The 12,532-nt window shown below is 36.1% G+C and overlaps 1 protein-coding gene across 1 annotated transcript in view; it reads right to left on the bottom strand.

Moving 5' to 3' along the window:
* Positions 1-204: 204 nt before the first annotated feature.
* The window catches only part of TACR3 (tachykinin receptor 3), a gene marked incomplete at both ends in the record, with an annotated part of 35,789 nt that continues 23,461 nt past the window's right edge, over positions 205-12,532 (bottom strand). The window contains 2 exons of the mRNA XM_082281521.1: positions 205-520; positions 3,397-3,593. Of these exons, the coding sequence (XP_082137647.1) occupies positions 205-520; positions 3,397-3,593 (513 nt within the window). The remainder of the gene's footprint in view (positions 521-3,396; positions 3,594-12,532) is intronic.

Here is a 12,532-nt window from a genome sequence, read left to right as displayed (position 1 = left end):
CTGTGCTTTTGGACTGAGGCATATGTGTGTCTTCAAATTCCTCTTTCTCTCCCAAGCAAAAAAAGTAAGAGATTGCTGAAAGTCTCACAATATTTATAGCTAGGGTTTGTTAGTGGAATCTGGTTTGCTTTCCTGTGGTATGAATATCAAGTCCCAAAGTAGGAGAACGTTGACCAGGGTTGCCCTTCTAGCAATGCGAAATGTTTAGGAATAAACATCTGCTGATGTGTGCAGTGAACTGATGAGGCTTGAGGCCATGGAGGCGGTCTTGGAATTCCTCTGTGAACAACCATTGAAATTCAGGTCCCTTGGAGCTGCTCTTTTCTTATGGCTGGTGTGCATGCTGTCTCCATCATTAGTGTCGAACACCACTGTCATGCTGGAGTCCATCCTGGACACAGCGTAGAGGCTGCTTTGCCGTGTGGGGTGAAACCTGGCTGCCTTTAGCTCCAGCTCATCATAGCTGGACACCTCAATGAAGGGGCACCAGTGGAAAGCTCGCTTGAAGCCAGCTCGGAACCTAGGAGGGAAGAAGCCTGGTGAAAGCCTGTGCTTGGCAAGAGCCAGCCTCAGGCCTTCATCTGAAAACATGCATGGTGCTGGCAGGGCACTGACTTGGCAATTATCCTGCCCCTACACCTGGGTGTGGTGAAGTCAGTTGGCGTTTCCTTGACTGAAGTCTGAATAGGGTAAAAAAGATGGTAGTAACAACTAATGTTGGTTTCTGATTTTCTATATGCTTTCCCTGCATTTTAACAGTGGTATTTTCCTCATAATAAATTTCCTGTCCTTTGCCCGTGCTTAAGTAAACAAACACTAATTTTCATAGAACTGTCTTCACAGAAACTATTTTTGATTTGACCTCTAATGAAATCTGCATTTTCGTCTTCTTTCAGCAAGAAACTTTGTAACATTCTTTTCTCTAAAATACTATCCCAGTTTCCAAATTTCAATATCTCTTCTGTGTTTCTCTCTTAAGAGATGCTTTTACAGGAATGGTGTAATGACTAATAATTGTTTGTGTAAAATATTTGGAAAATAATTTTTAATAATTAAAGAGGATCCTAGAAAGTTGAAATCTGAATGTGAGCAATATAGAAACAGGTGTTTTGAGGCTTTAGATTGTTAGAGTTTGCAATATTCATACAGAATTATTTTAATTCAGAGGCAGGGATTTACCATAAAGACCATTACGTTTTGTGTGTATCCATTTCCAGAATAGAAGTTTAATATATTAGAGGAGCAATTCCCTATATATCTATGTATAACTGGAAAAATAACACCTTTTCACCTAGACCTAAAGCTTACCTGACTTTCTCACTTGTCAGCTCTGTTGTTTATCCTGTCTGTAAGTTTTTTTACAAAATGGTTCAACTACCACAGTGATGTCTGCAGTTAAGAATTCAGATGAAGTGTTCAGTTAAAGTTAACTGATCTCACAGAAGTGACTTTTCCTTCCTCAAACTTTTAAGTTAGCCATGGAGTTCTCACATGATGACAATGGAGCAGGTAGGTTGCTATGCAGCATTCTCTGTTTACATGCAGTCCATATTTTGGAAAAATACTGAAGGAACCTCTGATGGAAATGGATTTAGTGATGGGAACTGTAAAACCAAAACATCTTTAAACTGTATTACTTTTCTTGGCACTTTCCATCTTCTTTCTAATTCAGGGCATGGGTTTTTTTCATCTTGAAATAATGCTCTCTTTATCTAGATATGTAATATCCTAATTAGCCTGGAAGATGAAGCTGGGAATGGATGTTCTAACTCTGTCTGATACTAGATCCAGCAGAGACATGAATTTATCTGACTCCCAGCAACAAGCTCTATTTTCCTACTTAATGAAAAGGAAGCAGACATTCTGGCATCTTCATTTCAATATGGACCTTAATTATAAGAAAATTGTCACCAGTATTTCATTCTTGCATCAAATTCTGAACAAGGTGACCTTTAGTGTGTCTCAAAATTATTAATTTTTCTTTGGCTGTATTTTTTAATCCAGACGTTTAATTTTGCAATGTGCAAGTGTCAACATAAGCCACATCAGAAATAATTTTTTTTAAGAATGCTTTTGTAACTGTGCCATTAAAAGTTTTTCAAGAAAATGGGGTTAGTTTAGAAGTTTTAGGGTAGTAATTGAAAAATACGAGGCCTCATTCTTCCTTGCCTTTGATTTTTGCAGACACTTACTGAAATCTGGTTTCTGTTGAAATTAATGGAAAATTTGCCATTTGAGTTACGGTTCTGTTCTGGCATGCTAAAATTTTACCTCATCTTTTAGCAGGTGTAAATGATGAAAAGAGGCAGAGAAGGCTGTATGAATTTAGTCATTACCTTGTCTGTTTAAAAGATCATGAATATTAATTGTCACAAGTTATCCTCATCAAGGAGGAAGACTCCAGTGTTTTTACACCAATAAAAACTCATTAGGATTTGTTAACTTCATTTTTGATTAGACTTCTTTTGTCAGGTACTGCATGATCTTTAGCGGGGGTTTAGAATTATCTTGCAAAATTGGTATAAAGTTTGACAGTAATTAAACTTGGCATTGGCTGCTAAGTCAAAAGAGATTTGAAATAATATTTAGGATTACTGATTCATACTGACTGAGTTTGTGAAGTAATTAATTGTTCTTGGTGATCTTTATTTAATAATGCTAGAAGAAATACTGGAGAATAGGATTGCCAGGAAGATGTTTGTGTAGATCCTGGTCCTACAAGTTGAAATGAAAAACTTGAGTCCCTTCTGTAATGCAGTAGTCTCAGACTATCAAGTATCTGTAAAATGTCACCAAACTCAACAGGTGCAGTGCCTTTGAAATTCTAACCATAATGTGTTGCTATCAAACAATACTCTAATTTAGTATTGAGTAATGAGAATATAAGTCTTTGTATAATATTTATGAGCCTGTTGCAGTTCTCGGTGCACAGCAGAAATCTAATGGTGAGGTATACAAAACACAGTAAATCACGTTTTATGTTACGTCCTTCCAGCAAAACAAAATTGGGGCTGCAGTTAGTGAACATATGGCTTGCACTTTATATTGCTAATGGCCATCTTCTTTATTTTAATCTTTTGCAAACCAAAAAACATTAAACTGCCATAGATTTTTAAATTTTGCAAGTGGACATAGGAAGGACTGGTTTCTGAAAACTGAATTTTGCTCTGAAATTTTAAGTACACCAAAATATTTACTAGAAGTACACCTTTGGTTTTTTTGGGATTCTTTTCAAGTACAAACCTAAAGAAAGGTTGGTTTGTTTTTGGTTTTTTTCATTTTTTTTTCTTTCCCACTCACTGAAAACTATTTAAGTGAAAAGTTTGTCTTTTATTTGATTGAAACAATTTATAATCTTGTTGACATTATGCATCTCGTTTCATGACCAGCTCTTACCTCTTATTAAGGCAGCAGTAGATAATGGGATTGTACATTGTAGAGCTCATGGCAAGCCAAAAGCTGGCTAAATAGATTTGCTGAATGTATTTCCACCGATTTAATTGTTGATAGATCCCAGTAACTATGAAGTAAATGTGGTAGGGCAGCCAGCAGACGGCAAATGTCAGCACAACCACAATCATCATTTTTACCACCTGAAAGAAAGAAATAATAATGATATTTTGCCTTTTTTATTTGGACTAGCATTTCAACATCCATTAATAATTTTCTTGTAATTAATTTTTAAAGTTAGTCAAAGGAAAGATGAATATGTTTTTATATAGTTTTTCGTTTTAATCTGACTCTCTTAATTATTTTTTTTCTTGAATGGAGATACTCTTTTACCTAAGAAAAATAACATGGAAATCTTCCCTAACTTTATTTGTATTTATTTTTCCAAGTAGTGTGTTTGCTTACTTGTATTTGGCTATCTAAAATAGCACTTTTTTTCTGTATGTGTAATCATGGCATAAGGTTACAGGGTGTTTTATTAGGACACCTCATTTTGATCTTTACTTACCTTGGTGCCTCTTTTTTTGTGGTCTGAGAGTCTATTTCTTGTCCCCAGTTTTCAGATGTGATTTGAATAACACTAGGTCGTAGGAAATGAGCAACTGCAGCATCCTGTATAATTTCAGAGCCTAACAATTCGCTTGGCTGGTGATCCTTATTTGTTGTTTTCTGCAGGCATCACAACATCTGTTAGCTACTATAGTTTCCAGTAAGCACAAATGAAGAGGAGCTCTGCTTTGTGCTCCAAACACATGAAGAAATCTTGCAAGTCATGTAAAATTTTCACTCCAATCTTTCTCTTTTCAGCTATGTGAAACACTAATCCAGCTACCATTTTCAGCGCAGTATGTCACATGTTTACACCACAGGTTTTCTTTTTGTAGCTAAAATGAAACTAGACATGATAGATCTATGCTGGGAAGTCTCTTGCTCCTTTGTACTTGTGAATACTGAGGAATAACAGGAATTGCTATTAACAATCCCTTTATTTTCTCTGTACAAGGTGGCATTTCATACTGTTTCTAGTTTTACCTGAGGGAAAAACCAAAAAGCTGAAATTTGCCATACTTATGTGCCTTTGGTTAATACTTTTATAAAATTCCAACTAACATAATTAAATTATTTTCCCTATAAATGTTATGGTGTCCTATCCCATATTACATCTTCCTATGGGAAACATAAAGCAATTTTTCATTTAATAGCTGGCACCAGTTTACAATCTTTCCTGCTGGGTGGGACTGTAGCGTGCAAGATTTTACTTACAAGAATATTTATTATTGCTGATATTTATACACTGATCATCACTTAAGGGTAAAAAAGAGGCATCTGACCACATATACAACATTAATAATAGTTGGTTCTTCTAAAGCACTTTTCATCAGTTAACTATAAATCATCCTGTGATCAGGAAGATCAGTATTATTATAAAGGAAGGCAACACAGCAAAACATTGTATCACTTTCACATTTCACATGTACATCTGTGTGTCTATATCTAAGCAGATATAGAAGTTTATGGGACTATATATGCAATTTTTTTGGGTGGGAGGGAAGAGGTTATGATATTATGTGGACTTCCACTTTCTTCTGCTGGGGACTGGGCACTCCAGCTCTGCCTTGCACACATTGTATAGATAGAAGACTTAACTCTGTAGTTTTACCACAATACTTAAGCTCTCTGTCTGCTGATTTACAGGTGCACTTTGCTTGTTACTGTGTTCTTATAGATCTGTCAGGAATGGTAAATGTTACCTCAGCGACTTTCAGGACTTCTGTAATTTCAGAACATTTGAGAGTCTAATTACTTACCTTGATTTAATTAGCAATTCTTGCAGTACCATCTGTGCATGTGAAATTGTTCCTAGAGTTATTAATCATTGGACTATCATAGGTCCTAAATGAAAGGATTTGTGTGTCCAGATTTTCAAAATGTAAACAGACAAATCTCTATTTACAGTTTACATTTCATCTGTGCAGTGCTTGAGAACCAAAACAGTAGAGCTTCCCAGCAACTAATGTAGCTTAATGTGATTGAACACTGTGTCACTCATGCCCTAGAGTTGCTAGAAATCACAGAAAGAGTCCAGGTTGCTAGAAATCACAGAAAGAGTCCAGGTTGCTCATTTGGCATATTCAATTGTGTTAATATTTTCCAAAAGAAAGTTGTTAGTCTTTTTTCTAACATCCAAATGCTTACTGTCTAGTTTTCTGTGTTATATTGAAGGGCAAGGCAAGCAGTGCTTCAAGAGTCTACTTAAAAGTCTCCTAAAAGCTAATAAACCTCCACAATCTGTACAAAAAATAGCTTTTAGATTTCAGCTGCTGCAAAAATTAACCCTGAAGGAATGAAGTTTTGGTTTATATTGCTGTTAAATATAGTATTTCAGATTTTCTTCAAGGGAACAGAAATCCCCAAATAACTTTTACCCTGCAAAGAAAATCAACAATTTTTATTGTCAAAATTTCAGGCAATAAAATCCTAATTTTGAATGTTTTAACTTTTTAAAGTTATGAAGTGAAAAATGCCAAATCACCCCCAGAGAATTGCATCTTTTCCTGCAAATTTACTGTTCCATTTAAAACAAAATAGTAATTTTTAAAACGGTGAGAGTAGTATAAGATTTTTTGTTGCTGTTTCTGTCTGGAAATCTATGATTAAATATTAAGTCATCATCATTCTGAAAGCAGAAACTTCTGAAGCAAATAGTGGAACTAGATAAAAAGCTAAAGATGATTTTAGATGGGCATTAGCATTTGATTTAATTTGTGAAATAACAAGTCGAATGACACACAGTGAAACATACTACATTTTTAATCATTCAGGTTTGCAGCTGTTTTTCATAAATGTAAAAAATAATCTAAAATGTACAGAATCATTTTTCTCTCAAGTAAGGCTGTATCAGTCTGTGTTCCACTGACGTGAATGGTGATATACTGATAAATGTATGTCTAGGGGCAGACATAAGATGGTGTTTCCTTATTCACGTATAAAATGTTTTTTCCCTGGATCAAAAAAGTACAAATTTTTCCTGGAGAAAGGGACATTTAAGAAAAGTCAACGTTAAGCTGTCATTTTGAGTATTTGTGCACTTACTGACATACTTCCTAGAAGATAAGTGAGATATTGCAAGTCTGTGTGGTGTAAAGTTGTTGGAAACACAAGGCAATTAGGGTTAAATTTGAAGTCAACCGCAGAAGTCGTGAGAGGAATCAAAAAGCCCTAGTCTGTTCTCATTTTGTCATCTAAGAATGACTGTGTGTTGGCAGAAACAGAGGAAAAAAAGAGAATCAGAGGAAAACGAGGGACATTATTGCCAATTTCCTCTTCTCTTTCAGAGAGAGGCACACATGCTGTGCAAGGCCATAACTTGCAGTTTATAGCTGCGGTTCTTGTCCATAATGTTGGTCTTCCCAGTATAAAGTTTCATTTATTGATTATATCAATAACTATGAACAGAACGTGACTTCAAGGTCTAAAAGTCCAGGGCACCTTGAGTTTACTTGGAATAAGTTCTGATGAACAAGTGCCCACAAACCAATAGGGCAAATAAATTAAACAGACCCACTATGAATTTACCACATAAACCTGATTGTCTTTTCCCAATTCACTAAAGAACCTCCAGTGACACTTCACAGGTCCAGCTGCAGAGTATAAAAGACAGCTTCAGTGTTGGGGTTGTTTTTGACTATTTAAACCTGTGACTGGATAAAAAAAAAGGTTATTTTTAATAAGCCTGTTCTGTCTCACTTTTTTGAGATATTACCATTTTTCAGTTGCTTTTCCTTCTGTTCCGAGTTGCATAGAATTCATTAATAAGGGTTTGCTCTTGTGCATTAGGAAACATTTCTAAAGCAAGAAAATTACTGAATTCAGTTGCTTGGCTTAAAGTCTAGCTCTGTTCCTGCCACCATTTCACCATGGAGCTTTCCAAAGTGTGAATTGCAGTGAAAATCGCTAACCTTTATCCCAGTGGCACCATTTTCCCTGGTGTTCTGTTCAATCTCCCTTTGTGTATTGTGGGCACCAAGCATGACTGGAGGAAAGAGTGTTTTTTCTGTTCTAGGCAATAGTTTTGTTAAAATGAGTCATACTGAGTCTCTCAGTTGTGCAACCTTCATGCAAATCTAGAGCCTAGATTGGTAAATGGAAAACCAAAGTATTTGTTTTCTGCACTGATTTTCATCAACCTGTTCTGCTGATATTGATGCACTGCTGCCTGTGTCTAGTAAAAAAGTTAATTTATGTGCTTTGTGGTCTTGTTCATTCCTTTAAATCCTTTCTGTCTGAGTAAGAAGCATTCTTTCATTAAATGAATGTAATGAGAAAAAATACCTTTTTTGCTCTTTTAAGTATATAAGTTCATTGGAATTGGAGTTTGCAGGTTTGCCTTTGCTGTGAAACATTTGAAACAGTAAAAGTGAAAAGGAGCTAGCAGATTCAGCTGCACTCAGAAAAACCAGTAAGTACTTCCCCCCCCCCCCCCCATACTGTTTTTATTTTGCATGAAGAATAGCTAGAAAAACAGTCTAATTTAGATGTAGCATTGAGAACAACTCTTGAAAGATTAGGAATAAAATATACTTTTCTGAGAGACTCAGTTGCTGCTGGAGGAATATAGCAATTCACATTGCAAGGCATTGATTTGCCAGCAGTACCTAAGACTTGAACCATGCAATCATTTCCTTTTCAATCTTCTCTGCAGCTCCTTATTGTCTTTCTAAGTCATCTTTGATACTGCTGCTTCTACAAGTATAGGAACTTGGCTTTTGATTTTATTTGCCCTTTTATCACACAGAACAACTTAATTACTTGCAGAATTTTTACTCCTGGGTGTTATGCAGATAGAAATGAGAAGCAACCAATTTAAGAGCCCATGGAGTGTAAGAATGTCTTTGTTTACCCTCTCCTGGATGTTATTTATTCATGAAAACAACTTAAACACAGTCCACAGATAATCCCTGAGGATCATAACTTTTGCCCTGTGCTCTTTTGGGAGAAGTAAAATGCTGCACTAACATTTCACAAAGTGCTTCTTTCAACATGTTAGCATGCAGCCAGTAAATCCACTTCCCAGTCCTGGGGACATACGTGGCACTTACGCATGAAGCACCAGAGAGAAAGGAACACAGATATGCCTTTGCTTCTCCACAATGCTTATTTGAAGTGAACTGTTTTTTGTGCAAGAAAAGTAGGATTCAAAGGGTAACTCTAATGGCAGTAGTACAGAAATAGGACTGACTGCTAAGATACCAAGTGCTTTGACAAGCTCAGGGATTTTCTGTGTTCTCTCAGCTCATAGGAAAGGACAGATTCTTAATAGCTGAAGGAGATGCACGTTTAGGAGGAGAAAGTATGCGAGAGCTTGGAAGTCTTTCAGCTAGGTAAGGTACTTGGCAATTCCAATGCTCCAGATAATTTTAGTCTTCTGACTTATGCTTTCCATCTGTTTTTCTCAATTGCTTGAAATAAAGAAACTGTTATTCATTTCAGTTTGCATAATCCCTTGTCGCAAACAGAATTCATAATCATTTACTTTGTTATTTAAGCTCTGAAGTTCAAAAATGTATTCTCTTCTAGTGTGAATAGTTTTTAATTAGTTTGCATTCTTCCAAATGCTAAAATGTGGGGCTCCCCTCAAACCAAAACAATTCTGACATTTTTTATGAGTGGCCTTAGCTACTGCTATTTTAAAATGATGTTTCCCTAAAGTTGCATAGACCACAGGTTTGACAGTGCCTTTGAGTTTCTCTCAACGTGTCAAGAAATATCTGTTCCACTGCAAAAAGGGGTAAATATTTTGCTCAGAGTTTTATTTTGCTTGAGAATGCATGATTTTACAAGCATCTGATTGGGGACAAGGAGGAAAAGTTTCCACAAGTTCTATGTTACTTTATCTAAGAGAGATGTCTAAATTTCTCACAAGAAAGATTGTTGGATATTAGGCAATATGATAATGTCTGCTGCTGAGACTGAGAGTTTTTTTCTGTAAGCTGGATGACAAGTAAAGGTAAGTGGCTTTGTATCATTGTCTTGGTCTTAAGCATTGAGTAGCATAAGAAGTTTATGTTCTTTAGAAAATGACTCTGTGTGGCTATTGTGGGATTGACGTTATTGGGCATGGTTATCTACCTGAGACCTAGTTCTGGGAAAAAAGTGAAAAAGCTGATCTAGTGCTTTTGTACTTAAGGTTCATACCACCACTTATTTTACAATACTTTCATTCCAGGTAAGGAAGGAATGATGGGACATAATTCACTTCCATGCCTCTAACTAAATATGAGATTCAGTGTGGGGGAAACAAAATAATACTATCTTCTTTTGTCTTCCCAATAGGGGTAGTTAATTCTGAAGTCCACTTTCTGACACAATTCTGAAAGTGTTCTGGAGTCTTTAATCCTCATTGAAGGCTCTCCCAGAACCTTGCCAATGTTTAAATGAATTTTCCATATAAAACTTCTGAAGGAATGGTACTAGTGAATGTTCTCTTTTGGAAACTAGGTCTTATATATTGGACACTGCAATAAACAACTAATGCTATGATGAATTATGCCAATGAATTATGCAAAAGTTGCATACCATCCTACCTGTGGTTTACTTTATCTGGACTCCTAATAATGGAAACTGTCCTCCTGAAACTAAAATGAGATGGTACCTTTGGTTATCTTCAATAGAGGAGTACAGGCTCTTATTTCATATGGAAAGACTACTTTTTGAATTGTTTTATTTCCAGTTTATTCACCTAGGGCAATTAAAGAAGTGATTTATATAATTAGAAGCCATTTGAATGTTTACCATATTTCTCTATAATTTTGGCACCAGAATATCATGGGAAGGAATGCAGATTATTTACTACATAGTTTGAAAAACCTCTTCCTTCTCTTTTCTGTTGATAAGAAAAACCTATGAATTATTCCTGGGCTGTACTTGTGTAAATTGGTAGGCAAAATTCTGTTAGGAAAAAAAGCACAGTTAAAGCTATTTTCTTATTGCCATCATAATTATGCATTTGCCGTGGTAGTAGCATCTTCCCTTACAAAGGTTGAAAAAAAATGTTTATTACCACCTAAGGAAAAAAAAAAAAAAGGCAAAAAAAAATAATATTGTCCCCCAGTCTATTTTCTTTTAAGTTGACTTCAAAGAAAACTGTTAATGTCAGTGATGTTGAGGTTTATATTTTGCATTTGATGCACCTAGTTTATTTTCGTCATTCTGCAAATGGCTGTACAATGTTGTGAATTTATTAGGAGAAGTAGACTTGTGACTCACACACAGAACATTTTGGAAATACTTGGTCAATAAAAAGTGATATATGCTCTGGTCAGTTATTGATGAAAAGTATCAGGAGTGTTATTCTCCTGACAGCATCTACTTTTGTACAGACAAGCATTGCTTCAAGCATTAAGGTAATCACATGACTTGGCCATAATGGTCAACACTTTGGTCATTATTGCACTGGTTTGATACTCCTGTGATATCCCAATTCTGTGGAATAAGGTATAAGCTGACCCATGCCAGGGTGGCTGAAAGTGTTTCCTAGGAAACCTGCTCTAAAACCGGGAGAAATCAAAAAACTACTATCCACCCCAGCAAATGAATAATGAAATAAAGCTGCTTTGAATAGGTTATTTACAATGTTGCAGCACAGAAACTTCTAAACAATGAAGTATTTGAGTTAAAGGATTAAATTTGTTAGGTGAAGGCATTAATAGACATAACATAGGCACCCCTCTGTGTGTAGGTGTGCAGATTTCTGCTTTAACTCAGAAAAAAAACTGTGCTGAAGTGTTTCATATGAAGAGCAGCCTGGAATGAATGCAAAAGTGTGTAAGTGCAATACTGGAACTGCAGTTCTGTTCTGCTGAATATACAGATCTTGGTTCTGCAGTCCTCCAAAATGACTGATCGGATTTCCTGGGTTTTTCACCACACAGATGCTTGGCAGTTTTCCAGAAAGATCAACAGACTGAAAACTCATGCTAAAACTAATTAGTTCATGACTTCCCTCCAAGGACTCGATGAGGAAGAGATTTCTTATGCACTTTCTCTTATCTCTGTGTATATATATGTGTGTGTATATATATTTACACACCCATGCACACACAGGACTATCCATGTGGTCATAATTTAGGATATATAATGGGATAACTTTGACTGCAGATTATGTAAGACAACAAAAGACCTTTTGAAGTTTCCAAGGTTTGTTTATATGCTGGTGAAAAAATTTGCATACAACTTAAAGAACACACTTTGTCCTTCCTGAATGTGGGATTTTAAGGTTATCTGTTGGGAGGATCAGGTCCCAGACTTGAACTTGGGGAGAACTGCACAGAGGAAATGAAGTCTGTCTTAAAAAACCCAACTCTATAGTTTGAAACATGGCGGTCATAATCTCCATGCTGAAAATCTGAATGTTGAAAAGGAGACATTTGACTTTCATTTGCCTTTCTTGTAGGTATCTTGGTTTTATTGTTAAAGAACATTTATAGTTGAATTCAGCAATGCATTTGAAAACACACTGAACTCACTAACATTGGAGTGAAGCATTGTTGAAGTTTTTGGTCTGTTAACCTAGTGTTACTTCCCCTCTTAATAAATATGAGACATTACTAAGCAGAAATTTTTGCCCTAGGACTGTCCGTAGACTTAATATTTCACATAAGTTTTCTGCCACCAGTTATCAGAAATAGAAAAATAACGAGGAGAAACATCACAGCAACTGTGAGTGCACAATTCTGAGCCTAATCACTGACCATGCAGAACCAGTCTCTTAAATCTGCCCCTGACGTGGAGATGTTGCCGGCTGTTCTATGGAAAAGTTATAACCAGAAAACTTCCATCAGTTTGTCAGTAAATACTTAAACTGGCAAGGTTTATGCACAGTATAAAGCCACTTTTAGTATTTACTCTGCTTTTACTTCCCTGTGGTTGCTGCTTGAAGCATGGATGATGCCTGTGGAAAGATGTGTTTGTTCACAGTTCATAGCTGAGTTTTAGGAACTTGAGACAATGAATGGAAGCTGGCACTGCTGTGGAGTGTTCTGTAGCTATTCAGATATAGAGAGCAGAGAAAGCAGCTTCCAGT

Source organism: Coloeus monedula (genome assembly GCF_965178545.1).
Source record: "Coloeus monedula genome assembly, chromosome: 5".
NCBI classification, from domain to species: Eukaryota; Metazoa; Chordata; class Aves; order Passeriformes; family Corvidae; genus Coloeus; species Coloeus monedula.
The sequence above is the reverse complement of the archived record's forward strand: the minus strand, read 5'-3'. Positions and strand labels throughout refer to the sequence as shown.